The sequence below is a fragment of the Dasypus novemcinctus genome, chromosome 11, assembly GCF_030445035.2.
Source record: "Dasypus novemcinctus isolate mDasNov1 chromosome 11, mDasNov1.1.hap2, whole genome shotgun sequence".
In the NCBI taxonomy this organism is placed as follows: Eukaryota; Metazoa; Chordata; class Mammalia; order Cingulata; family Dasypodidae; genus Dasypus; species Dasypus novemcinctus.
Genome location: NC_080683.1, coordinates 8,970,157 through 8,997,163, shown reverse-complemented (window position 1 = coordinate 8,997,163; position 27,007 = coordinate 8,970,157). Strand labels below are relative to the sequence as shown.

Here is a 27,007-nt window from a genome sequence, read left to right as displayed (position 1 = left end):
GGAAGTCACAGAAAGCACTCCTGGGGGAGGGCGGGCCGCTTTTCAGTGATTCCTGGGTTGGGAAGGCCAGCTGGCATGGGGACAATGGAGCATGGGAGGGAGGCAAGAAGACTGGCAGGATTTGGATGTGAAAAGCATACAGGGAAGCAGATGTGGCTCAAGCGATTTAACTCCCACCTATCACACGTGAGGTCCTGGGTTTGGTTCCCACGGCCTCCTGGAGAAGACCAGCAAGAAAGAGAGCTGGGGAAACAGACTTTGGCCCAGTGGTTAGGGCGTCCGTCTACCACATGGGAGGTCCGCGGTTCAAGCCCCGGTCCTCCTTGACCCGTGTGGAGCTGGCCCATGCGCAGTGCTGATACGGGCAAGGAGTGCCGCGCCACCCAGGGGTGTCCCCCGCGTAGGGGAGCCCCACGCGCAAGGAGTGCACCCCGTAAGGAGAGCCGCCCAGCGCGAAAGAAGGTGCAGCCTGCCCAGGAATGGCGCCACACACACTTCCCATGCCGCTGACGACAACAGAAGCGGACAAAGAAACAAGACGCAGCAAAAAGACACGAAAACAGACAACCAGGGGAGGGGAATTAAATAAATAAAAATAAATCTTTAAAAAAAAAAAGAGAGCTGGAGTGACAGGCAGGAATGGCGAGCTGGTGCAACAGGACGGTAGAACAAGGAGACACAAAGTGGAAATACAATGAGAAACACAAAAAAGCAGGGCGTGGAGGTGGCTCAAGTGATTGAGCGCCTCTCTCCCACATGAGAGGTCCCAGGTTTGATTCCCCATACCTCCTAAAGAGAAGACAAGCAGACACAGAGAGCACACAGTGAATGGACACAGAGAGCGGACAGTGAGCACAAACAAGGGGGGATAAGCAAATAAAATAAATCTTAAAAAAAAAAGAACACCTATTGATACTCATCTTAGTTTCCCAGAGTGACTATAATAAATTTTTTTTTAAAGTGTACAGATTATCTGTTGTCAGGAGGGGCAAGACCAGGTGACTTTTTAGGAGGTGAGGCAGGTGATCAAAAAGGGTGGACTGGGGGAACCTGGACTAAAAGGGTTAGAAGGCAGATATCTAAAGGACTTTCTCATAATGAACTGGTGTAAGGACAAGTATCAGTGAAGGGACCAGTGCCCTACTGCTGTGTCCCTGCAGGCTCTGGGTTGCTCTATTCATTTCCATTTAAATGGAAACTATTGAGCAACCCCAAACCCAGTACAGCACTGTCCGGCTGTAACTGCAGGGGGTGGGGCGCTTGCTGCAATAAGTACCCTCCTGGTACAGTGGTTCTAAGGAGTCTATGTGATTTAGCACGTAAGGGTGCGTGGAAAAGTGCCTGGCACATAGAAATAATATCTAGCTATTATTATTAATTTTTATTAACTGAGATTTAAGACGAGCACACTGTCTGCATGTGCCCACACTGAATGACTAAAATTCACTTTACAACCCTGGGCTCTCCGGCAGGATGGCGAAAGCTCAAGAGGAGGGGAGGGTGACCACAATCGCCGAGGGGGCGACCGGACTTGGCCTTTGGGCGAACACAGGCCTGGCAAAGTGAAAGAAGGCTGAAGGCCACGGACAGGCTCGGCCCACAGAAAGAGGCCGGGCTCGCGCTGAGCCCCCCGCAGGCCCGGGTCACTGATTTTGGGGCCCGCAAAGGGGCGGGCCCAGACGTGCGGAGAAGGCTCCCGAACCCGGGGAGGGGGCCCAGCAGCGCCTCTGACCACGCGGGGGGCGTCCGGCTTCCAGCGCCGCCGGGCCCCACCCCTGCCGCCCTCGGGGACGCCCGGGGGAGCGCCGGGGCCCGCTGCGGTCTCCCCAGCCCCAGGACCCAGCGCCCGGCCGCCCGCCCCCGCCGACCCCCGGCCCACAGCCCAGCGCCTGCGCAGCCCGCGAGGGGCCACTTCCGGCGCGGGCCGCCCGCCCCGCCCCCGCTCCCGCGGCCGCCAGTGGAGCGCCGGGCCGCCGCCGCCGCCCTCGCGTCACGTGACGGGGAGTGACCTCGCCGCCGGGCGCCATGGGGGCTTCGGACCCGGAAGTGGCGTCCTGGGCTCGCGGCGGGGCCGCGGGGATGGCTGGAGCCGGAGCGGGAGCTGGCGCTCGCGGCGGAGCGGCGGCGGGGGTCGAGGCCCGGGCTCGCGACCCGCCGCCCGCGCACCGCGCGCACCCGCGCCACCCTCGGCCCGCGGCCCAGCCCTCCGCGCGCAGGATGGACGGGGCGTCCGGGGGTCTGGGCTCCGGCGACAACGCCCCGACCACGGAGGCGCTTTTCGTGGCGCTGGGCGCGGGCGTGACGGCGCTCAGCCACCCGCTGCTCTACGTGAAGCTGCTCATCCAGGTGGGGCCCCCGCGGCGCCGAAGAGAGGAGGGGAGGGGGGCCCATATGGTGACAGGCCGGCATCGCAGGACAGTGGCGGGGGAGTCGATGGCGACTGACTTGGGGAGAGGAGAGGAGGCGGGGGCTGGAGAACGAGGAGGTAGGAGCGACGGATTTGGGAGAGGAGGGAAGAAGTGAGAGGTTTAGGGGTGCAGAGAGTGACGGGTTCGGGAGAGGGGACGAAAGAGCAACAGATTTGGGGATCCGTGAAAGGAGGGAGGAGTTTGCGCGGTACAGCGGAGAGAGCAGTGGGATGAAGAAGACGGGTTTAGGGGTGAAGGAATGGAGACGATGGACTTGGGATGGAAGAGAAGTGGCAGCGGATTTGGGGTGACGGAAGGAGCCACAGAATTGGAGGAGGGGCGAGAAGTTTTGGCGAATAGGATGGGAAGAGGGTTGGGGGTGAAGCAGAAGATTTAAAAGGTGAGCACAGATTTGGGGTAGAGGAGGCCAGGGGCTCTGAATTTGATAGGAATGGATTTAAAGAGGTTTGGGGGGACGACAAATGAACGGCGACTAGGGCAAGCATTTTAGGAGGGAAGGAAGGGGCATCAGATTTGGGGGATTAGGGGACGGGGTCATTGGGTTTAATGGTGATGGAATTTTGGTGCAAGATGGGGAAGGCAATGGGTTTAGCAGGAGAGAGCTATCATTTTAAGGGTTGGGGGCCCTGGATTTGATGGCGACGTCAGATTTAGTGGGAGGAGGGGACAGGGTGACGTGTTTGGGGGAGGGGAACAGAAAGAGCTACGCATTGGGGGAGGGGAGTGGTCGCGATGTAGCTGGAGAGGGGAATGAGGGGAAGGCTTTCAGAGGGAAGGGGATGGCATATTTGGAGGAGAAAATGGAAGTCACGGTTGGGGTGCGGAGATGGGAATGTCAGTCCTTATATCTGGGGGAGCATGAGGCTGCAGGGGTATAGGAATATTGGAATTGGGCCCAAGAGGCTGTGACAGCATAAGGTGGCAGGATGGTAGGAGCTAGCAGCTGAGACCAAGGTAGGGATGTCTCTGCAGTTGATGGCAGAAGGGGCACTTGTCATATTTGGTGGTGGTCCACAATGGGTTGTACATGAAGTGGAAGTGGTCTGCTTGAGAAAGGAGAGATTGAGCTGGGCTGGTGGTGGAGAGAGTGCATTTAGCATGACTGAGATGGGCACCATTTGGATGGGGGAGGTAGACTGGTTAGGGTCTGGACTGATATCTGAAGGTGCAGCCTAGAATTTTCCAGTTGAAAAGGTAAAAACTGAGATGGAGACTCAAGATTTAAGGTTTGAGATTTGAGTCAAAGCTAATGGGTATCAGATTTTACTGCACTTAGAATTGAACTGAGAAATATGCTGATACAGAATGCCTTGAGAATGGGAGTGATTTGAAATCTGAGTCTGAGGAGTGGGAGCAATAGATTTTGGGGTTGTTATCAGGAGTATGAGGGAATGGGAAAGGTTGAGGCAAGGAAATCAGGGTGCCTGATTAGATTCTAACTGTGATGAAGATTTGGAAATGGCTGATGGAGGAAGGAGGAGACCAAGACGGTGTTTGGTTGTGATTTGGGGCTGAGGACTGCTTTACTGCAGGATTAGGATTCTACTTAGAACAACAGAGATTGCAGGTTTGGGAGAGAAATTGGAGTGAGTCAGCTTTGGAACTGGTGGTGCCTGAGATGTGAAGTGAGAGAAAGGAGTTTTTGGCTGATGGATTGAGCTTGGGATTTTAGGGTGGCCCTTGGTCCGTGAGGTAGAAGATGCTGGAGTGCAAGGAACGAGAGGGCTCCATGTGAGGGACTTTGATTTGCAAATTTGAGGAGAAAATTGAAATAAGGGTGGTTTGGAACGGGGAATTGGAATGAAGGAGACTTGATGGGGGAAGAGGAGGCGCTCCTAGAGTGACAGAGGTGGCTCATCTGTTTTGAATCTAGCTGGTGCTGACCGTAACAGATTGTAAGGTGAAATGTTAAAAAGTGTGGCTTGGGAATCAGGGTGGCGTTTTGAAAAAGGCAGGTCACAGTTTGGGGAGATGGCAGGAGTAGAGTGACATATTTGGGGGTCATCTAGATTAAGTGACTGGGAATGAAGTGCCTCAGATCGGGACCTCTGGAAGGTGGGTTTAAGGAGGTGGCGATTTGCAGGTGGGAGCTGGGACTGCAAGTATCTGATATAGAACTACAGATTTGGCTGCAGTTCGGACTGGATTAACTGGTTTGGGGATGAAATTGAGTGAGCATGATTTGGAACAGATCTTTAAATAAAGCTCAGGGATAAGATATAGCTAGGATGCCTTTGGATAGCTTCAGTAGACGTTAAGGAAGTAGATTTGGCAAATGTTGGGAGCCATGGAGAGGAGTGGGAGGCATGGCAGAATTAAGGGAGAAGTTGAAATCCATGGGACTCCCAGACTGGAGCGAGCAGGCTGGTAGCACAGCAAATAAGCTGTAGCTCAGACTTGGAGGTGAGGGCAAAAGGGAATGCTGCCTGCATTTAAGAAAACAATATCCAGACAGAACTCAGGACCCTGAGGCTTTTAACACAGAACAGAAAAGGTCTGGAAGGGAAGGGCTAACAGCCTGGCTCAGCTGGCCCATCCCCTTCCTTTATTTTTTTTTTTTAAAGGGAAAGTAGAAAGGGAATCAAGGGAAGTATAAAGAAAAACGCTGGAAGCCTACCTGGTCCCGTTTATAAAGCAGGGTCCCTAACCTTGCCACTCAGCTCCCCTCCACATCCAGAAGGGATGGCTTTGGTCTGCTGGGGACAGCTGGTGCACTCTGAGGCCACAGAATGGCCTCCTGGCCTCCTGCCAAGGGAGTCATCTTCCCCCTCTCCACCTGCGCACTGGTCTCCTGGATACCTGGCCTCCGCAGTCATTCTCCTCTTTGAATGGCAGCATAACAAACACCCTTCAGGAGTGGCCCCGTGGGTATGGGTGGCTTGGTCATTTACTGGCCCATGGCTTTAACGAGTATCTTAATTATATATAATCAGCATCCAAATAGCAAGAATTAGGGAAGTGGACTTGGCCCAGTGGTTAGGGCGTCCGTCTACCACATGGGAGGTCCGCGGTTCAAACCCCGGGCCTCCTTGACCCGTGTGGAGCTGGCCATGCGCAGTGCTGATGCACGCAAGGAGTGCCGTGCCACGCAGGGGTGTCCCCGTGTAGGGCAGCCCCAAGCGCAAGGAGTGTGCCACGTAAGGAGAGCCGCCCAGCGCGAAAGATAAGTGCAGCCTGCCCAGGAAAGGCGCCACGCACACACGGAGAGCTGACACAGCAAGATGACGCAACAAAAAGAAACACAGATTCCCGTGCCGCTGATAAGGATAGAAGCGGTCACAGAGAGCACACAGCGAATGGACAGAGAGAGCAGACAACTGGGGGGGAGTAAGGGGGAGGGCTGGAAGGGGAGAGAAATAAAAAATAAATCTTAAATAAAATAAAATAATAAAAACAAAAACAAAAAATAAATAGCAAGGATTATAAAAGCCCTACAGAAATGAGGGGGTCATCCTGTCACAGAGATTTGGGATGACTGAGATTAGGACACAACTGCGGATATGCTTGAAGAGCAACTGGGATTTGGGGTAACAGTTTGCCATGCCTGGGAGTGGGAGCGACAGATTTGGTGACGCCCGCGGTAGGTTCAGTAAGAAACTTGAGTTTGGGGTGAACTTTGGAATGAGTTGCTTAGAGCTGGAGCTCTCTGGCGTTTGGAACTGAGAGTTGGCTGTGACATGCCTTGGTGTCGCCGCATTTGGGCCTGAAGTGGGAATGAAGTTTTTAACCTAGAGATGGGAATTAACAGATTTATTCTGAGATGAGAGTGGAGTTTGGAGTAAAAAAAAAAGGGCGGGGAGGGGGGCCTTTCTGAACTGGGAATGCCAGGGATTTGAAGGTAAGAGGGGTGGTGGAGATGGAGGTGACTTGGATTGTGGTTGGAGTGGCGTCTGGGGCTGTGCACTCTGCTCATTGCGAGATTACACAGTGCCAGTGTTCTAGACACGGATGGAAACTTCCGGGCGGAGCGTTAGTGGGGATAGCATTAGGATTTGTGGGAGAAGGGTTAGAGGCCTGGGCGGGATGGCAAGGGGTGATGTTGAATCTCCGGGGGAATCTGACCTTCCTTTTGATTTGCTAATTCCACAGGTGGGGCATGAGCCGATGCCCCCCACCATTGGGACCAACGTGCTGGGGAGAAAGGTCCTTTACCTGCCGAGCTTCTTCACCTATGGTGAGCACGCTTCCGACTGGAGGCCCACCTGGACCCCCGACCACGCGACCTAACAGAAGCACTAAGTGGGTCGCAGGCCCGCTGGCCTGGGGGAGCACGGCCCTTCAGCGCAGCCCCGTCCAGGCATCAGCGGCATGGAGGAAGGGGACTTAAGAGCATGGCCAGAGGCAGCAGGGTGTCGTGGTGGGAGCTGGGGAACCAGTCGGCTTTGGTCCAGCTCGGCTGTCTGCAGCTGCTAGCCGCCTGGCCAGGTGGCGGGAGGGGATGGGCGGGTGCCCGAGAGAGGGGCCAAGCCGGGACACTGGTCCAGGTCCCTGCCTCCCCAGGTGTGCCTGGAAGCGGGCACGGGTGCATTTCTTTTGCCTTCTGAGTGCCGCAGCCCGTGACCAGCATTTCTGCTCCCTGCTCTTCCAGCAGGAGGCCCGGCGGGGCCCTCCTGGGTTCTTGGCTTTCACCCTGCTGGGGTGTCCTGTGTGCCCTGCTTTCCCCAGACAGTGGCACCCACTCGCGCTGGCACCTCCACCCGTGGGCATAGAATGGCGTGTAGGGCACCTTGGTTTGCTCAGGTCACTTGACTGCTTCTGGCTCTATAGTCCTTGTCACAAAGGAAGATCAGAAGCCTTTCTTTAAGTCCCCCATTCTAGTGGCTCTGCCTGCCGGAGGTCTCTCCACCAGGAAGCCTGGCAGCTTCTCCTGCCAGGAGAGCCACTTCCTGCCTCTGCTGCTTGTCCCTGCCCGGGTGCTGGGCGGTGAAGCCCTTTCCAAGCCACCAGCCTCCTTCTCCCAGGCCCCACCCTCACCAATGACTGTGGTGGGGAAATTTTCTTTATTATTGTTATTGTTGTTGTTGTTTTTAGTTGTATGTTTTTTAGGAGGTACCGGGATTTGAACTCTGGACCTTGTATATATGCGAAGCAGGCACTCAGCCACTGAGTTGCACCCACTCCTCGGGATTTTCTTTAAATGTGCTCTTTCTCTCATGTTTGTGGCCAGGCTAACCGCCTCGTGCTTCCCCCTCTGCTCTTCTTACCCATTTGGCTAGTCTAGGATGTTCTCTGAATAACTCGGGGCCTCGCCTTCATGTCATCTTTGCTCACTTCACATACTGGTGGTAGAACCAGATGTCACACTTCTCTTTTAGTTTTACCCCCCTGTTGTCAAAGTACAGTCTAGAGCCAGGCAGAAAGTGTCGTTTTCTGGGGAAATAGGTTTGTATTTGTCTTTACTGAAAAATTTTCAGTGTAGGAGAGGGGATGTCACCAAATTGGGAAAGTACTTCCACCCTTGTTCAGCGAAGCTAGTACACAAAGGAAACCCTGGACTTGTGGGAAACCAGGCTGGAGGACTGTCAGCGCCTCTCCTCGTGGTTTCTATGTATGTGGATACGTGTACTATGTTACGGAAGACTTGAGGTTAGAACCCAGATTGTCTGTTCACGCTACACGGCTGTTCCCACAAGCACTCAGACTAGAGGGGTCTTCACGCCATCTTTTTTTTCTTTTTTAAGATTTATTTATTTCTCCCACCCCACCCCCCTTTTTGTTGCCCCCCTTTTTGTTTGCTCTCGTTGTGTGCTCTCTGTGCCCGCTCATCTTCTCTAGGAGGCACAAGGAACAGAACCTGGGACCTCCCATGTGGGAAGGAGGCACCCAATCACTTGAGCAACATGGGCTCCCTCTTGTTGTGTCTTGTTGTGTCTCTTTGTTGTGTCATCTCATTGCAACATCTTGCTGTATCCTCGCCACACCTGCGCTTCGCGTCTTATCTTTAGGAGGCTCCCGAAACTGAACCCGGGTCCTCCCATGGAGGAGGCGGGCGCCCAGCTGCTCCCCCTCTTCACACCACCTTATCGCCTTTCACGGAGGTGAGCAGAGTTCAGATAGATCTGAACTCCCCCAAATAAATCTTTCCACCTGTTCACCCTGTCTTGGCAGGGCGCCTTGCCATGTGTCCCCTTCCCTCTTCCTTCTCTCTTCCCAGCCCACTCCTATCTCAGAAATTCAGATGTTCAGGTAACAGGTGCTCTTAAGGGGGGTGAAAGCCCGTGCTAGCAGCCTCTTCTCTCTGCGGGGTGGGGGGGGGAAGACGTGCTGCAGGGGAGGGTGCAGGCATGTGTGCGTGTTCCTGCCGCTGTGTGGTGCTGGAGAGCTAAAGTCATGGGCTGAACCGGGACACTTTGACAGAATGTTCTGCTGGCTTGCAGGTGTGCAGGTTTATGAATGTCGACTTTCTGAACGTGGTTTAAAAAGCTGATATTAAAGGTACCTTTTTAGAGACCCTGATGAAAAATCACTGTCTCATACAGGTAGGGTCCCACTTGCCTTACCGTTTTAAGTTTTTTTTTTCAGTAGTCTAGTTCACTGGTGTTTATGGTTCACTGACTGCTCCACAGACTTTTATTTTCCTTTGCTCAGTCAGTGTAAGCGGTGCCGGGTGGTGTCCCACTGTGGGGCTGTAACGGGGGTGTGTGGGGGGTGGAAACCCTCTGGAGCCTCTTCTGGAAGCCCTGTTCCTTATCTCCTCCCTTTTGTACCTGCGGGCTCTCTTTCTTTTTACTGTCTTTTCCTTGAGAAGAACATTTTTTCCAAGCCAGAGAGTTGGTTTCTACGTTGTAACAGTTAAGTTGCTGAGTTGAAAAACCATAGCTGAGTTTGACAAGTAGATTTTTTGAAACTAGAAAAATAAAACGTATGAACTTGTTTGTCAAAAACACGTTTTGAAGGTTTTAAAAAAGAAAGAGGCTAGAATAGACGTCAGGGGACCGGTCCCCGATGGGCCCTGCGCGAACTTTCCCGTCTGCGAGCGACGTAAGCGTTGCTCTGAAGGTGGAGCCGCGCCTGGCTTGGCGCGCCGCGGGTCCAGGAGCGGAAGCGCCCGGGCCGGGCGTGACACTGCCACCTGTCTTTCTTCTAGCCAAGTACATCGTGCAAGTGGATGGGAAGATAGGCCTGTTCCGGGGCCTGAGCCCCCGGCTGATGTCCAATGCCCTCTCCACTGTGACCCGGGGCAGCATGAAGAAGGTGAGCCCGGGGCAGGGGCGCCGCCGCCGTCCTCCCAAGCCCCTCTGCCCCCAGGGGCCGCACGCCTCCCTGGCCCTGCCCCTCCCTTCCCGGTGCTCCGACGTCCCCTTGCTCTGCAGCTCCCGACCCTGGGGGCCATCCCTGAGCCACCTCCCTTGGGAGGGCAAGACCCCCGGGCTCTCAGCCCCCAGCCCCCCCCCTCCCCGCCTTCCCACGCGTGCAGCAGCTGGCGGCTCTCGGCCCCCGGCCCCCCGCCTTCCCACGCGTTCAGCAGCTGGCGGCTCTCGGCCCCCGGCCCCCCACCTTCCCACGCGTGCAGCAGCTGGCGGCTCTCGGCCCCCTCTGAGCGGCAGGCCTGGCTCCCCGGGGCAGGCCCAGCACATGGGCCCTCTAGAAGCCATCGCGGGTGGCTCCCCGCGGCTCCTCCTCTGCAGAGGCGCCATCAGGAGGCACAGCTGGGCTGCTTCTTCGCCCTCCTTTGTTTCTCGTGCCTCAGGTTTTCCCTCCCGATGAGATCGAGCAGGTTTCCAACAAGGATGACATGAAAACTTCTCTGAAGAAAGTGGTGAAGGAGGTGGGCCCCAGGAGTTGGCAAAGGACTGGCCATTGGGGGTTCTGATTACGTCCTGTCCCCGAATTGGGGGAGGGCTGCCGCTCAGAAGTAACACGCGGAGTTGGTCCTGGGGCTGCTGTGGGTGGGTGGGAAAGGGAAGGAGCCCAGCGTGGACCCTGCAGGGAGACCCAGGACGCCTTCCTGGCCACCCTCTTTGGCGGAGGGCCTGGGGGGTGGGCAACAGGGTGGTGCGGTCCTTGGCAGATAGGTCCCAAGTGGGGGCTGTGGGGGCCTGGCTTTTCCCCGGTAAGAGCTAGCAGCGCCCCGTAAGTGCCAGTTCCAGACGCCCCCCGCCCCCCGCTGTCTTCCAGACCTCCTACGAGATGATGATGCAGTGCGTGTCCCGCATGCTGGCCCACCCCCTGCACGGTGAGCTGCCCTGTCGGGGCCACGCGGCCACGAGCCCGATGGGGTGGGGTGCCGGGGGGCCCCTGGGAGAGGTCGGTGGGCAGCAGTAGAACTACGGGGATGTGGTAAAGGGTTGGGTGGGGGAAGTCCCACTGGAACCCCAGCAAGGAGAGATTGGCCCAGACTCCCGCCCCCAGGGAGCAGGGACCCCCGGGCAGCAGGGATGGAAGCCTGTGATCCCAGGATGTGATGGAGCTGCGGGGCCCTGCTCCGCTCCCACGCCCTGGCACCTGCCCCCTGGTACGGCGGCCACTCCCAAGCCGGCGCCCAGGGCGTGGGCGTCGGGCTTGGCTCGCCACACCACCTCTGTGCGTTTTCATTTCCCGCAGTCATCTCGATGCGCTGCATGGTCCAGTTTGTGGGACGGGAGGCCAAGTACAGGTGAGTGGGTCCCCGGGGCTGGCAGGGATGGCCCGCTGTCACTCAGGCGGCCAGGGCAGGCTGTGCTGGGCTGGGTCACCGCACGTCTTCTGACCTAGCTCTGACGTGGCATCTCAGCCTGCCGAGCTCCAGAAGGATCCGTGCCCGGGGGCGTGTTCTCTCCTCGCCTCCTGTTGGGGCTGCCCCGGATGAGCACAGATGTCCTGTGGAGGGGGCGAGGGGTTGAAGTCTGCTTGGATTAGGGTTCCTGGCACCAAGGCTGATCCCACTACTCAGGGTGGTCTGGGACCGCGCAGCTGCCCCCTCCCCACGCCCCCTAGGCTGTGCCCTCCTGACACCGCCAGGCTGTTGCCGCACCCAGCTTATACCTCTCTACATCCACCCCTGAGCCTGGGGCGCCCCCCGCACCTGCCCCAGCCGAGCCCGTACCTCACTGCTGCCGAGTGCCGCCGCCTTCCCCGGGGCAGTTAGGCCCCCTGCCCCCCTGAGGCTGGTGCAGGACAGGCGTGTCCTCGAGGCACGTGGCAGGAGGACACGCCTCTGTTACCTTCCTTGCCAGCCCTCTCGTTTCCTGGGTTCACAGAGAAACTTGGCTGCCCTGTGCCTTCTTTTGGGTTCACTGACGGGGAATTAGTCCGATCCCCGAGGCTGACGTGAGCGGTTGGGAGAACAGGTCCGGGAGGCCTGTGGGCCAAGCCAGTAGCTTGGGAAGAAGGCCAGAGGGGCCTCGCTTTCTTCTAGGGTGCCCCTGCCCCCAGGCTGCACACGGCCTCCAGTCAGGGCAGGCTGCCCCTTGACACCGTAGCCTCAGGCCACAGGCTGCCGTTGCACCTCCTTTGCACCTCGCACCGAGGACGCCACGGCCTGTCCCCCGGTCCCCGCGGCTTGCCGGGGCCCGGCACAGGCTCCGAGCGCTCGGGGAGGGCCGGCTGGCTCTTCCTGGCGGCCTCCGGGTGGGGCGGGTTCCCCCACTCCTCGCCTCCCCCCACGCTCATCTGTCCGGCTTCTCTCCTGGAAGGTGATTCAGCCGGAGGTAAGCGCGAGGCCCGCCAGGACAGCGGCCTGCCCGCTGCCGCGGCCCCGGCTGGGGGCTCAGGCCCAAACTTCCGCTCCCACAGAGAATGGCAGCGGAGAGCTGCGGGGGCGCCTTCCCCTGTGCGTTGTTGGCTTTCTCCCAGGGGTCTTCACGAGTGGTATAAATCCCCCTCCGTCTCCAAATGGGAGTTCTCCACCTTCTCCCCTTGGGTGCTTCCCGGGAAGAGGCTCTCCCCTCCCCAGCCGGGCCAGGACGGGCCTGCTCCGAGCAGGGCCAGGGGGCCCCGTGCCACCCCAGGGCTGGCTTCTGGTACGGGACCGCATGACCTGCCCTGTCTCTCCCTCACAGCGGCGTGCTCAGCTCCATTGGCAAGATTTTCAAAGAGGAGGGGCTGCTGGGATTCTTCGTGTACGTGAGTTTCTACACCCTGTACCCCCCACGGGCAGGACCACCGACAGGCTGCGGCTGCTGGCCACTCTAACCGCGGGCTCGAGGAGCGCAGCTCCGTCCTGCGCCCGCGGCTCCAGGCTGTGGGTGCTGGGACCGCTCAGGTCAAGGCTCACATAAGCATGCTCCTTGTCCAGCACACTGGGGAGATGGACCGACCAGCCCCCCTCCAGGGCCCGGCCACTCGGCCCAGGGCTAAGGGTGGCAAGGGGTACCGCGGAATCCTTTGTTTGGGAAGGGTCCCACGTTAAAAGTGCCTGAGAGGCCCTGACCTGCCTGGAGGTCGAGTGCCGGCCGCGCACGGGCTCCCTCGAGCCAGTAGGTTCCACGTGGCCATGGAGCATTCCTGACAAATTAGTTGTTGACAGTTAACATTTAGGATTTTCACACAAGAATCCTTATCTCTGGCTTCTCTTGAAGACAGTCAGAAAAGCTGGCCCTGCTGGGCCTCTGTTCCGTGGAGCAGCCGTTGGCTGGTGGAGGGGCGGCTCCTTTGTACGGGACACACGGCCCTCGATGGCCGCAGACCGCGCCGCTCCCGGCGTCTCCCGTCGAGCTGACTTCACGTGTGAAGAACGCTCATTCTCCAAGACTGTCCAGGTCACAAACCACAGACAACCCAGAAGCCGGGCTCGGCGGGTGTTTTGTTTTGCCTTGTTAAGGTCTAGGCAGTGAGAGGCACGGGATCGGCTTCGTCGTATCCTAGATGCTGAGCGCCGGCCTCTTATTTCCACTGTGGTCTTAGAGTTTGCCAAAAAAAAATTTGTTTATGATATCTCATCCAACCAGAAAACTACAGTGAAAAGTTACTATCTTTCATTTATCCATCTATTTGGTTATTTTGCTCCTAGGCCCCGACAGTGGCCAGGGAGGGGGAGAGCAACGGGCAGTTTTGTGCCCCCATGGGACATTTGGCACTGTCAGGAGACATCGTTGGCTTGTACAGCTGGGGAGGTGTGCTTGCCGCTGGCACCCAGTGGGCGGGGGGCAGGCATGCTGCTGAGAGTCCTACTGTGCGCAGGACGGCCCCTCACAGCAAAGATTATCTGGCCCCAAATGCCCATAATACCAAGGCTGAGAAACCTTGCTCTGTATACACACACACGTACATAAACATATTCTACATACATGGTATAAATATGAGTATTTGCTCGTGTGTGTTTTGGCACGTCAAACCTTAAAACACTGCAGGCTACTTGGCATTTCTTAGACTATGTTGTTCTGTGCTGGTGTGAGTAGGAGTCCCAAATAGCAGACAATTACACGTTGGGTTTATTTTTCTCTTTCGTTTGTTTTTGGAATAGGTGATACTCAGAAAACACCAAAAGTACGTGTGAAAAGGTAATTTCCTGAGTTCAGCTGGAGGCAGTAGGATTGGAAATGAGCATTTACTGAGGCTCATTTCATGAATATCCCTCATAACATGAATGTGTTGCATCTAGTCTTTTGAATTTTTCACATTTTATAATAAGATTTTTAATAACTCAAAGATAATTCTCCCCTTCCCGGGAGACAGCCGTTGTCTCCTGGGGCACTGCATCCCCAAAGCAAGTAAACACACTCAAAACCAAAAATAAGACCAGGAGCACACGGGACCCTCCCAATCTGCCACCAGTTTCTTGCCCTGGGCACTGTGTCTCGGGGACGCTTCCACGGCAGCTTCCACGGCTGCTCGTCTGAGAGGCCGTCACTGTAACTGCCAGGCTTCCTTGCCAACGACCGCAGGGTGTAGCTTCACTGGAACATTCCAGGGGTGAAGAGAAGCGCATGGCACTGGGCAGAAGCGTTTCGTGAAAGGTGGTTAGGAAGAGGGGCCTGGAGAGAACTGCCCACGTGTAGGTTTCCCGGCCCCGGCTTCTGGGCCTGAGCACGCCTTAACAGCCCGCGGGCAGATCTGTGGTGCCGGCAGCGGCCCAGAGCGCCCTCCTGGGAGAAGGCACCTGGCCTCCCTCGGCGTCCTGCCGAGGCCGTGCCCTGGGGTCCGCTGAAGCGCTTGGCCTCGCTGCCTGCCTCCTGGGTGTAGAGCCCCAGGAAATGCCCCTCGTGCCTCGCCTGCTCACCTCTGCCCACCTTGTTTTTTAGCGGCTTAATCCCGCACCTCCTGGGCGATGTGGTTTTCTTGTGGGGCTGTAACCTGCTGGCCCACTTCATCAATGCCTACCTGGTGGATGACAGCGTGAGTGACACCCCAGGGGGGCTGGGAAACGACCAGAATCCAGGTTCCCAGGTTGGTTGGAACAAGGACTTGTCCATCTTTCTGTGTACTGCCGACAGTCGGGTCTGGGGCAGCTGCTCGAGGACTCGGGGCTTCTGAGCACCAGGGCGGGGGTGAGCCAGAGCTTCTGGGGGGTAGACTGAGACGAGGACTTGCGGGTGCCCCTCGGGGGACAACGGCCACAATTCCAGATTGAAAACCGGGCCTGGGAGGAGCTTAGAGGATGCTCGAGCTTGAGCAGCTCTAGAAACAACACACTCGAGCTTGCCGAGGTTGGCTTGGGGCAGCTGGGCTCGGGAGATGGGTCAGCCAGTAACAGTAGCCCTTTCTCCTTTGTTTGCTGTTTGATTTGATCCTCACAGCGGCCTGGTTGTGATGGAACAGGGCAGGCATAATGGCCCCACTTAACAGCCACAGACACGGAGACCGGAGCGCATGGGTTGGATTAGCCAGTCACACAGCTGGGACTCCGCGGGGCCGGGGCTGGGGCTTTGCCCTGTGCCAGGCTGAGGGCACTTCCCTGCTGGGGGTCTTTTCAGCTCATCTAGGAAGTAACCACCCCAGGCTCACCCACCAGGGCCCTGTGCGACCCTGTCCACACAGACTTGCAGCAGGTCGGGTCAGGCGTGGGGAGCCTTTAAAAGGCAGTTGTGAGGAAAGACACCCGGGCACCTGACGGTTGACAGGCAGAGGCCCGAGGCGAGCAGTGGCCGCCTGGGATTCCCGGTAGCCCGTGACTGCCAGCCCCGGGCCTGGAGTCCCCAGCGGGGCGGGGGCAGGGAGGGTGGGATGCCCACGTGTATCTGTCTGGGTCCCAGGCAAAGCAACTCCAGTTGCGGCCTGGGTGTGGCGTGTGTGTGGCGAGGGACCCTCCCACCGCCCACACCCCCCCATCCCCCCCGCAGCTGGAAGCCTCCCCTCCCAGAGAAGCCCCCCACCTGCAAACGCCCTTCCCCGGGGCCTCGTGGGTGCGGCACCTACGGAGCAGGGCCGCGCGGTGGTGGTGTCGGGGGAGCACAGCCACCTGGTCTCTGGTCAGGTGGACAAGTGTCTGGCCAGAGGCTGCTGTACTTCCGTCAGCGACAATAGCAGTGCAGCTTTTCTTAGAACATTTTTCAAGTGCTTTTCTGCGTGTGGCTGCGAGCCCGCGGGGAGGCCGCGGCCAGAGCCCCCTGCCCTCAGGTGGCGCGCTGACCAGCCCTCCACCCCGGCCCCTGCAGGCTCGTGGGGCGGCCGCTGCGCAGGGAGCTAGGGGCGCTTTCCCGGGCGAAGCCGAGCTTTAGGAGTTGCTCTCTGAAGAGGAAAGGGCTTGGGAGGGGCGGGGATGGCAGGAAGCCAGGGTCTCCCCTCGGCGCACGCCGCAGGGCCAGAATCCTGCCTCTGGGGAGAGCCGGGGAGCCTGGGTCCTCACGCTAAGCGTTTGTTGAGCGCGGGCCTGCGCCCAGCACTGGACCTGGGAGCACACAGCCGAGCGGGTCCTACACAGGCCAGCAGCCAGTGACCCGCTAACGTGGCCCTCACCAGCCCCGGCGGGGTCACGGGACCCCCGGTCAGTGCCGCCACCCCCCCTTCTGCCTCCGGTCCTGTCGTGGTTCTGACCTCAAGGCCACGGAAGCTCCTGCTGGGCCGTGGAAAGGGGCGCAGTGCGCGTGGCGCGCGTGAGGCCAGCCTGGAGGGCGAGGGGAGGACGGCAGGGTGCGCGGGCGGGCTCAGGAGCCTCCCCGAGGTGCGGGGCGAGCGGGTCTTCGCTTCTGTCTCTTCAGTTCAGCCAGGCCCTGGCCATCCGGAGCTACACCAAGTTTGTGATGGGGGTAAGTCGAGCCAGCGGCCCTGTGGGCTTGGGAGGCGGCAGGGGTGGCGGAGGCAGGCCCCGCGTAGGCGAGGGGGCGGCGCGCCCCTGCCCCGGGGCCCGCCGGCTGCTGGCAGGTGGGCTCGGTGGCACCCGGCCTCTGCGTTTCAGATTGCAGTGAGCATGCTGACCTACCCCTTCCTGCTGGTGGGAGACCTCATGGCCGTGAACAACTGTGGGTAGGTGTGCGCCCCTCCACGTGGCGCCCCGCCAAGGCCGTGGCAGGGCCCGGCCAGCCCTCTCCGGGGCTCTGCCCCCTCCGCCTGGTTACCAGGCGCCGAGACGTCCCCCAGGATGCTCTGAGCCCCTTCGGGGTGAACCCTTGGGCTTCAGCTCGGGGGTGGGTGGCAGCTCCAAGCCGCTCCCTTTTGGGGTCCCCTTGCCTTGGCTGATCCCTCTCCCGCTGTCCTCTGGGCCTAATGCACACGCTCCTTCCTGGCAGGCTGCAGGCCGGGCTCCCTCCTTACTCCCCCGTGTTCAAGTCCTGGATCCACTGCTGGAAGTACCTGAGCGTGCAGGTGAGTGAGCGCCAGAGGGAAGACGCTTCCCCTGTTCTGCCGGCACGTAGGTCAGACGACGTGGTTTCACGGGCTCCTCATCCCGTGGGAAAATACAGGCTTATCCTGCAATCTCTGATATTGTGGATGAGATGGATAACAGAAAGTAGACTCTCAGTTTAAGGCAATTTAAGTTTCCAGCCTACCTTCTTTCAGAAAGGACTGATGGGGCGTGGGCGTAGCTCAAGTGGTTGAGCACCTGCTGCCCACATAGGAAGTCCTGGGTTCTATCCCTGGTACCTCCTAAAAACAAACAAAAAAAACATCTTTCCTTGGGGAGTGGGTGTAGCTCAGTGGTTGAGCACCTGCTTTGCATGTATGAGGTGCCCTGGGTTCAATCCCCAGTACCTCCTTGAAAAAAAGAAAAAGGACTGGAAGTGGGTTAAGATTTGAGGTAGATTTACTTAAAAGTTACACATCAGACAAGATCTTTCTTCTCCGTTAAGTCCTAAACATTTTTAGGGTAAATAGAAGGGGGCTCTGGCCCACGTGGCAGGTGGTCAAGCCCAAGAACTCCTTATCCCCACAGTAACCCCCCTGACAACGCCAGCGCTTAGACTCGTTCTCCGTTTCTGGGCTGTTAGGCCGGCCGGCATGTTGGAGGCCGGTGCCCCCTCCTGCAGGCCATGCCGAGCCTGGCAAGGGTGCCGGTCCTATGCCAGAGCCCCCGCCTGCTGGCTGAGCTCTTGGGTGCAGAGCTCAGGGGTCCAGGCTCCTGGCTGAAGACAGATTCCTGCCCTTTCCTGGCCTTGGTTTGCCTCGGTGAAATGGGTCAGCGCCCTGCCAGGGAGCCAGCGGCACTGACGGGCACGAGGAAGGAGAGCAGGGAGGCAAGAGACAGGCACAGCTCCTCCCAGCGACTCCGCTAGCTGTGCGGGGCCCCGGTCCCCCCGTGGCAGTGGGAGGACTCCCTGGCCGCTGGGCTCTGAGGCCAGAAGGGCAGTTGTCTCATCCTCGGGGGTTTCCTTCTGAGGAGCCCTACTGACCTCCGAGTGTCCCTGCGACATTAAGCGGGCTGTTCCTTCCTGCCTCGGCACCGCGCAGGTTCTGCCCTTGACCTCCAGAATGCTCTGCTCCTGGACCCCCCTTCGGCTTCCCCCGGCCTCCCTGGCCACTGGCCCTACTCTCCTTCCAATCCAGGGCCAGCTCTTCCGCGGCTCCAGCCTGCTCTTCCGCCGGGTATCGGCAGGATCCTGCTTTGCCCTCGAGTAGCCGCGTCGCCGTCTCTGCCTGGCCGCGGGGGTGGGGCCTGATCGCCTTAGGGGACCTGAAGACACGACGACTCCAACCCAGCAACACCCAGCCGTGCCCCAGCCCAGCCGGGCCTCAGTTTCCGTATTTGCCGTGTGTCCAGACGTGGGGTCAGGGTCGGGGTTGTGGCTGTGCCCCGTGGAGGTGGGATGGCGGGTGGGCTGGGGCTAGAGCAGAATCCCCTCCTGTCCCAGAGTCTCTGTGTCCGCCTTGTGCGGAGGGCTGGAGAAGCGCTTGTGGAGGCCCCAGTGGGATGGGGCAGGCCCACAGCGTCAGCTCCCACCCGCCTCCCACCCCTCACGTCAGCCCCAGCTCCCCCCGCAGCTCAGCTGGGAGCGTCGCTCCTCCTGTGTAAATAGGGCGTGACCCCTCTCGCCAGGCCACATCATGATCGTGTCTGGGCTGTGCCAGGAGGCGAGTGCGAGGTTCTGCCCTCGTTTTCCTCAGCACTACTTTTCTGATACCAGAGAGCACCCTCTTTGGAAGGGGAAATCATGTACCCACTCAGATTGCGTCCCCCTCCTCTAATGCTCATCTGTCCAGTGATGACAACTGCTCGTGCAGGACCTGGCCACCTGTGCAGTTGTGAAGATCCAGAAGTTACACCAATCAGTGTCTCTAGGCTCACCCCCTTTTACAAGGTTCCTAAGACCCGACCCGTTTTCCCTCGAATAAATGTATTGGTGGTGACTTGGAGTTTTGTGGGGGGTCTGTTTCTGTGGGCTTGAAGAACTCTGGCGAGTCGTTCTTGGTCCTTGACGGTGGTGTGAGAAGGGGCTTCAAAGTGGCAGCATTGGCTGGAATTCAGTCTTGGGGTGGGGGAGACACTGAAAGATATTCTGCATTAGACAAGCTGAAACGCCGGTGGACAGCACAGCTCGTCCTCGGCTCTGTTACTAGGGCGCTAGTCCTTTTAAAGCCCTGCCTAGCTTCAGAAAGTACTCCACCCAGCCCCCCGGTGTCGTCTCAGCACCATTTGGAGACCGCTGTCACATGTCACTGAGCCACTTGGCGGCGTGACATGGTCACAGCAGAAGCTGTAGGAGTGGGCCCACTGCCCACTGCTCTAAGGGAGACCTTGGATACCCTGGCCTTCCAGGGCCGTCTGCTTCGAGGCACGTTACGCACGTCGGTTCCCACAGCACCGGCGACCGTTCCAGGATAACTTCTCATACTTTGGCACCACCTCAACTATTTTTCATTGGCTGCTTCCCCCAGATTGAGGAGACCCCCAGACTTAGGTGTTCTTGTGTCCCTGGAGCCTGAGTTGAGCTGGCTCTGAAGGCCACCGCCCTCTGACAGCCGCATCACCCGGGGGCTGGGCCTGGGGTAAGAGCAGGGCCGTGGCCGGCGGGCGAGTGCCCGTGGCTGGGGCGGCCAGTGCTGCTCCACGCAGTGCCCGGGGATTTCTGCACCTGGGAGTCCTGCTGCATCTCCCAGGCTGTCTTCTACTCCCCACAATGGCCACCACAACAAAGCCTTTTATACTCTGTTAACAATTTTTAGCTGAGTAAAGTAGCTTTTGCTCCTAAACAAAAGTTTCCGTTCACGCCGACTGTGTGCGTGGCAAATGCCCCTTTGTTCCCTGCAGCCTTCGGTGTTGGCGGCCTGGGCTCCTGTCCACTCGCCCTCCTAGTGCTTGCCATGCTCCCTGCCAGTCTGGACACACCTGAGGTCCTCACCTGAGCAAGGAGGCTGGGATGGACCGGGGCAGTAAGGGCACTTGGCTGTCAGCAAAGGGGTTGACAAGGGAGTGGGAACGTTCTTGGGGGTGGGTCATCGGCCTCCGCTCCTGGGAAACCTCAGAGCCAGGAGGGCCACTCCCAGGCCTTTTGGGACCCCCTTGAGGTGAAGCTTGAGGTGGCGGTGGCAGCCTGTGCCGGGTCCCTGCTGCAGCCCTTGTCGTCGTGCCAGTGCCTCGATGCCTGGTGGCAATGCAGCACACTGCTGGAGCACACCCCTCCCCCTCTGATCCCTGAGCCTCTGAGTGCCAGCCCCTGCCCCCCTGGTGGAACATGCTCTCTAAGGCCTCTCATGTGCTTCTGCTGATGTGTCCCCTTCCTGCCCAACATCGTAACAAACACACGAGGAGCCATCAGGGAGATGCAAATGAAAACTACAATGAATCCAATCAAGACGGTGAAGTGACCCTCCAGGGCCCTGTCCACCACCACCACCACCACGCAGAAGCTCTGCAAAACCAGCGAGAACCTGCAGAAGCATCTTTCTCAAAGCTCCAGAACACAGAAAGAGAGCAGGAACAGTGCACATGCCAGATCAAGGAAAAGGCAATTTAAAGATGGTAGGCTCCCCTGGCACCCTTGCTGGCCCATCCTCCAGCCCCTCACTAGCTGAGCACAGAGCTGGCCCACACTCCCTGGTCTTGGTTTCAGAGGGAGCAGAGTAACCCTCGGGCACATACTGGGAGCATGTCTGTCTGTGTCAAGCTCTCTGGGGGCTGCCTAGAGGACTAAGCAGCACTCGTGGGCCTGCTGTCCCAGACCTTGCCCTGCGTGTGAAAGGCAGCTCGCCAAGCTTCCTGCTGAACGCCGTAGGATAACAGATTGCAGCTGCCTGGGGAAAGCCTGGTACTGGGCCATGAAAAAAACTGTTTCCTTGGGAAGAGGGGACCCTTGGATCCTTGTAAACAGAGAAATCACACACATGCCCAGAACAAGACTTGTGTGTGGAAAGTACTGCAGAGGACGCTACGTTTTGGCCTTCAGCTAGTCTCTAAATTCATTGTATGATTAATCTACGAAGGAGAGCACATGCACAGGGCAATCTGAAAACACTGGGAAAAGGGTTTTCTCTTTTTCTTTCCTTTTTTGTTAGCTCCTGGCATTCAAGGAAAGCTCTGTCATAATACTTGCTGGATACAAGCTTAAGGAACAAATGACTCCGAGTCTAAATTCCAGCAATAACACATAATATATCAAATGTCCAGGATTCAACAAAGGATTACAAAACATACAAAGAAACAGGAAGTGACAGCCCAGGCAAAGGAGAAGATTAAAACATTAGAAACCATCAACGAGGAAGGCTTGACCTGGGACATACCAGACAAAGATTTTAAAAAATGGTCCTCTGTATACTCAATGAGCTAAAGGAAATCATGTGCCAAGAACTAAAGGATATTAGGAAAACTATAGATGAACATGAGGAGAATATCAATAAAAAGATAAATTATGAAAAGGAACCAAACAGCTGAAGACCGCAGTAACAGAAATGTAAAAATTCCCAGAGTGGTTCAATAGCAGATTGGAGCTGGGAGAAGGAAGAATCAGTGAACTTGAAGATAAGACTATTGAAATCATACAATCTGAGGTGAAGAATGAAGAAAAGTGAACAGACCCTGAGGAACCTGTGGGTTGCCATCAAGTGCACCAATAAATATGTTCTGGGAATGCCAGAAGGAGAAGAGAGAAAGGGGCGGAGAGAACATCCAAAGAAACAGTGGCTGAAAACTTCCCAAATTTAACAAAAGACGTGAATATACACATCCAAGAGGCTCGACAAACACCAAACCGCATTAAACCCAAACAGATCTACACCACGATATATTATAAACAAACTGTCAAATGTCAGAGAGAATTCTGAAAGCTGCAAAAGAGAAGTAATATGCTGTGTACATGTGGGCCTCGATAAGACTAAATGTCAGTTCCTCATGGAAACAAACGATTGTGTCAAGAAGTCAGTGGGATGACACATTTAAAGTTCCAAAAGGAAAAAATTGCCAACTAAGAATTCTATATCTGCCTGTTTGTTTCCTGGCTGCTGAAACACTTACCATGCAATGGAATCTATTTGCTGACAGTTTTGAGGCTAGGAGAAGTTCCAAATCAAGGCACCATCGAGAAAATGCTTTTTCTCAGAAGATCGTGGTGTTCTGGGGTGGCTGCCAGCAACCCTTGGTCCTTGGCTCTTCTGTCGCATGGCAATGCACATGGCGGCCTCTCCTGGCTTCTCCAGGTCCTGCTGGCTTCCAGCTTCTGGCTGCTCCCTCTGGATTTCCCTCTGTCTGGCCTCCCCTAGAAGAGCCTCAGTAAAAGCTTAAGACCCGTCTTGACTGAGTTGGGCCACACCTCAACTGAAGGAACCTCTTCAGAAGGTCCTATTTACCATGGGTTCACACTGCAGGAATGGATTAAGTCTAAGGTGATGCTTTTCTGGGGGCACATAGCATCAAGCCACCACACTGGCCAAACTTTTTTAAAAATGAGGGAAAAATTAAGATACTCCCAGATAAACAAAAGCTGAGGGTGTCTGTCATCACTAGTCCTGTAGGAGATGCTAAAGAGAATTATTCTGCAGGTTGAAAGAAAGGCGATAGTAGATAGACACCACATGAAGAAATAAAAATCTCTGGTGAGGGTAATGACAAAGGTAAATATAAAAGCCAGTACTATCGTATTTTCAGTTTGTAACTTCTTACTTCTAGAGAATCTAAAAGGCAAACGCATAAAATGTTAAGATAAACCTGGGGTTTTAGACTTGTAATGTGTAAACATGTAATTTCTGACAAGAACTACATAAAGGTGGGGGATGGAAGAATATAGGAACATAGTTTGTATGTACTACTGAACTTAAGTTGGTATCAAAGCAAAGCAGATTGTCAAGAGATTTACAGATAGAATATGTGGTGGTCAAGCTAAAGAGTCAACGGGGCCCTGGAATGGTCCCAGGTATTTGGTCAAGCGAGCACTGGGCTAATTGTAACAAGGGCATTTCACAGACTTTAACCATCAGTGAGTTGATTGCATCTACGGCTGGTTACATCTACAGTAACTGAGGAGATTGCCTTTAGCAATGAGTGACATGGTATCCAATTAGTTGAAAACCTTAAAAAGTAGAAGTGATTTCAGCATTCAGGGAGAGAATTCCCAGCTCTATTTTGGGCAGTCAGTGTCTCCTGGGAGAACTCACTGAGAACCTTCATTGGAGCCCCCGGTTTGCAGCCTGCCTTATGGAATTTGGACTTGTGCATCCCATGATTGTGTGAGACAATTTTATTAAATCTCATACTATTTACAGCTATCTTCTGTTGGTCCTGTTTCCTTAGAGAACCCTAACACAGAAAGATAAGGCAAATGTGGCAAATGTTAGAACTGGTGGATCTGGGTATCTGGGGGGGTGGGGATATGTTCGAGTTCTCTGCATGTGTGTGCTGGCTTGTCTTTTGTGGACCCCAGAAAATTATGGTCTTAAGTTAACCCATAAATGCAGCGTTAGATGGGCCTTTTGATTAGATTCAGTTAAGGGATTTTTGATTAGCTCATTTAGGACCTTGACTGGACTCCCTCAGTGAGGCATGACTCAGGTTGGGTCTCTGCCCCCTTGCCAGGGTCTTCTATAAACAGAACTGGAAACAGAAATAGAGAAAGGAAGCTGCCATTTTGACTCTGCCATGGGAGAGAGAAGACTTCAGGAATGGCGAGACCAGCTGCCATCTTGTCTTGCACATGGCGGGACTCCAGGATCGACCCCTGGCTGACCTGTGGTTAGGAAGCATTTCCGATGGTGCCTTAATGTGGACATTTCATGACTTCAGGACTGTAAGCTTCTACCCCAAACAAATTCCCTTTGCAAAAACAAACCCATTTATGCTATATTGCACTACTAGCCTTTGGCAAACTAAAACAATGGGGTTTGCATATTTTTGCAACTGTCCTGTAAGTTTGACATCCTTTCAAAATAAAATGTTTATAAAGAATAAAGTGATTTTTAAAAAACCATAATGAGATGCTACTTCACCCCCACAGATAGTAACAAGTAATAGCAAGATTATGGAAACTTCATAAACTGCTGGTGGAATACAAAATGGTGCAGCTGCTTTGGAAATCACCTGGCAATTCCCAAAAAGTTAGATATACCACGTGACCCATTGATTCTACTCCTACTATCTATTCTACTTTCTTGGTATATACCCAAGAGAAATGAAAACATGTCCACACAAAAACATACATGAATATTCATAGCAGCATTATTCATGATAGCCCAAGAGTATAAACAACCAAAATGTCCAAAAACTGATGAATGGATAAATAAAATTTGGCATATCCATACAATGGAATATTACTCGGCTATAAAAAGGAATGAAGTACTGATACATGTTATAATAGATGAACCTTGAAAACAGTATGCTAAGCGAAAGAAGCTGATCTTAAAAGACCACATAGTATATGATTCCATTCATGTGAAAAGTCTAGAACAGGCAAATCCACACAGACAGAAAATAGATAAGTGTTTGCGTAGGGCTGAGGCTGGGGTGGGGTTTGGAGGGAAATGGAGAGGGGCTGCTAATGGGGTTGGGTTTTGGGGGGAGGCGGCTTCTACTCACCAAGGCCAACCTGGCTATAACCACAGCCGAGTGCCCGGTCTATCAGGAGCGGAGACCAACACTCGGTCCCTGATGAGGCACCGTTCCCTGGGGTGATCTGCTGCTACCTGGTGACAGGTTGGTTATGGCGGACCACTTCCTTCACGGAATGGGCAGCGTTTTGTTCTAACTGGAACAGGCCCATCCTCTGGACGCTGGTTTGCCTTCCCTGCACGCAATGCTTCTGCCAAAACTGCCATCTGTGGCCTTGCTGAGTACCTTATCTACTGTCCTGGTATTTCACACGGCATTGCTTCTGCTCACGAAGCCCACTGCACGGCAAATGAAATATGGAATGGACACAGATGCATGGAATTCACTGGTTTTACCGCATTCCCCACCTTCTTGAAGCAAGTAGACTGATGGGATGGTGGAATGGCTTTTTGAAGACTCGATTATGGAACCAGCTGGGTGGCCATACCTTGCAAGGCCGGAGCAGTGTTCTCTGGGAGGCTGTAATTGCTCTAAACCAGCCCTCTATGGCCAGGGTTCATGGGGTCCAGGAATCAAGGGGTGAAAATGGGAGTGGCACCGTTCATTATTACTCCTAGCAATACACTAGAAAAAATTTTGCTTTCTGTCCCCACAACCTTAAGCTCTGCTGGTCTACAGGTCTTAGTTCCAAATGGAGGAGAGCTACCACAAGGAGACACAACGATTCCATCATTAAAGTGTAAGTTAAGACTGCCACCTGGCCACTTCGCACTCATGCCTCTGAATCAACAGGCCAAGAAGAGAAGGTCTACACTGGCTGGGGTGACTGATCCTGATCATCGAGGGGGAGACTGTACCTATACAGGGGAGGCAAAGGAGAGTTGGCCTTGAGCACAGGAGATCCCTAGGGTGTCTCTTACTTAGCGCTACAGTGCCCTGTGGTTAAACTCAGTGAAACATTGCAGCAACCCAATCCAGGTAGGACTGCTTATGGCTCAGACACCTCATACATGAAGGCTTAGGTCATCCCACCAGGCAAAAAACCACCGTGAGTTGAGGTGCTTACTGAAGGTAAAGCTCTCCGTGCAGGCCATCACTCCTGCGTGGGCCAGCGCTCTGTGCGGGCCAGCACTCCACGTGGGCCAGCTCTCTGCGCAGGCCAGCTCGCCTTCACCAGGAGGCCCTGGGAATTGAACCCTGGACCTCCCCTATGGCGGACGGGAGCCCAGTCACTTGAGCCACATCTGCCTTCCCCTGACTGTTTCTGTGAGGATATTTTATGGAAGTAATTCATCAGTACATGGATTGCATCTACGGTTGATTACATCTACAATCAACTGAGGAGATGGCCTTCAGCAGTGAGAGAAGTCTCATCCAATCAACTGAAAGAAGACCTTACAGGAGAATTGATGATTTCAGCAGTTGGAAGAAAGCCAACCAGCTTCTGGGAATTCGTGGAAAACCTTGGTCAGAGTTCCCAGCTTGTGGCCTGCCCTAAGGAATTTGGACTTGCTTATTCCCATAGTTACATAAGCCAATTCCTATTATAAATCCCATAATATTTCACCTTATTATGTAATATTTTACATTATTTACATATACTCCTATATATATATCTCCTGTCTGCCCTGTTTCCCTGGAGAACACTGATACACCATATATTGTATGATTCCACTTGTATGAAAAGTCAGGACAGGCAAATCCACAGAGACAGAAAATAGATTAGCTGGGGTCGGGGAGGGGTTTGGAGGGAAATGGGGAGTGGCTGCTAATGGGCACAATAAGGTTTTTTTGGGGGGTAATGAAAATATGCTTCAAGTCGACTGTGTTGATGGTTGCACAACTCCGGATATATTAAAATGTTTGAATTTTATACTTTAAATGGATGAATTTTTTGGTATGTGACTTCTATCTCAAATAAAGCTGCTTTATATAGATATATAAAGAGCAGGGGTGATTTCCTCTGTTATCAGCTCAGCACCCAGGCCCGGCCTGACTCAGGTGTTCTGCTGTTTGACGCCCGCCTGCTCTGGCCTGGAGGCCGTCGCTGTGCCCTTCCCCAGCCTGGTCCCAAGCCTCCCCCGCCACCCACTTTTGCACGCGCGCACGCTTGTTCTCTCCTAACCCACGGCTCGCCTGGGCAGCCTCGCGTGCCCCTGGGGAGCTGGGATCCCACAACTCTTTCTCAGAACCCTTCCAAGTACCAGCGTGGGGCAAAGCCTGGCCCGAGGTACCTTTCGGCCTCTGACCCAGCGGGGCCGGGCGGCAGGGGCGGCCCGGTGAGGTCGGACGCCGCCCTCGATGCTGGGCCCGG

At 55.5% G+C, this 27,007-nt stretch overlaps 1 protein-coding gene across 3 annotated transcripts; it reads left to right on the top strand.

Moving 5' to 3' along the window:
• The first annotated feature begins 2,010 nt into the window (after positions 1-2,010).
• On the top strand, positions 2,011-26,630 carry MTCH1 (mitochondrial carrier 1). 3 transcript variants are annotated; one of them, XM_023591249.3, is made up of 12 exons: positions 2,011-2,346; positions 6,519-6,603; positions 9,517-9,623; positions 10,120-10,197; positions 10,548-10,605; positions 10,974-11,025; positions 12,410-12,469; positions 14,591-14,735; positions 16,487-16,534; positions 16,684-16,751; positions 17,015-17,090; positions 23,725-26,630. In XM_023591249.3, exons 1-12 carry the CDS (start codon positions 2,026-2,028, stop codon positions 23,734-23,736), a joined length of 1,110 nt encoding a protein of 369 aa, XP_023447017.1. In that variant the 5' UTR covers positions 2,011-2,025; the 3' UTR covers positions 23,737-26,630. The 3 variants fall into 3 exon arrangements, with proteins under 3 accessions (XP_023447017.1, XP_004466909.1, XP_004466908.1); XM_004466852.5 differs by lacking the exon at positions 23,725-26,630 and adding an exon at positions 18,270-19,076 and having other exon boundaries at positions 14,591-14,684; XM_004466851.5 differs by lacking the exon at positions 23,725-26,630 and adding an exon at positions 18,270-19,076.
• The last annotated feature ends 377 nt before the right edge of the window (positions 26,631-27,007 follow it).

Bases quoted from the DNA above. Each gene is read 5' to 3' on its own strand.
- MTCH1 (XM_004466851.5), top strand. From the start codon at position 2,026: ATGGGGGCTTCGGACCCGGAAGTGGCGTCCTGGGCTCGCGGCGGGGCC. The intron at 10,198-10,547 runs GTGGGCCCCAGG...GCTGTCTTCCAG, and splicing joins TGAAGAAAGTGGTGAAGGAG to ACCTCCTACGAGATGATGAT. The intron at 16,535-16,683 runs GTAAGTCGAGCC...TCTGCGTTTCAG, and splicing joins ACACCAAGTTTGTGATGGGG to ATTGCAGTGAGCATGCTGAC.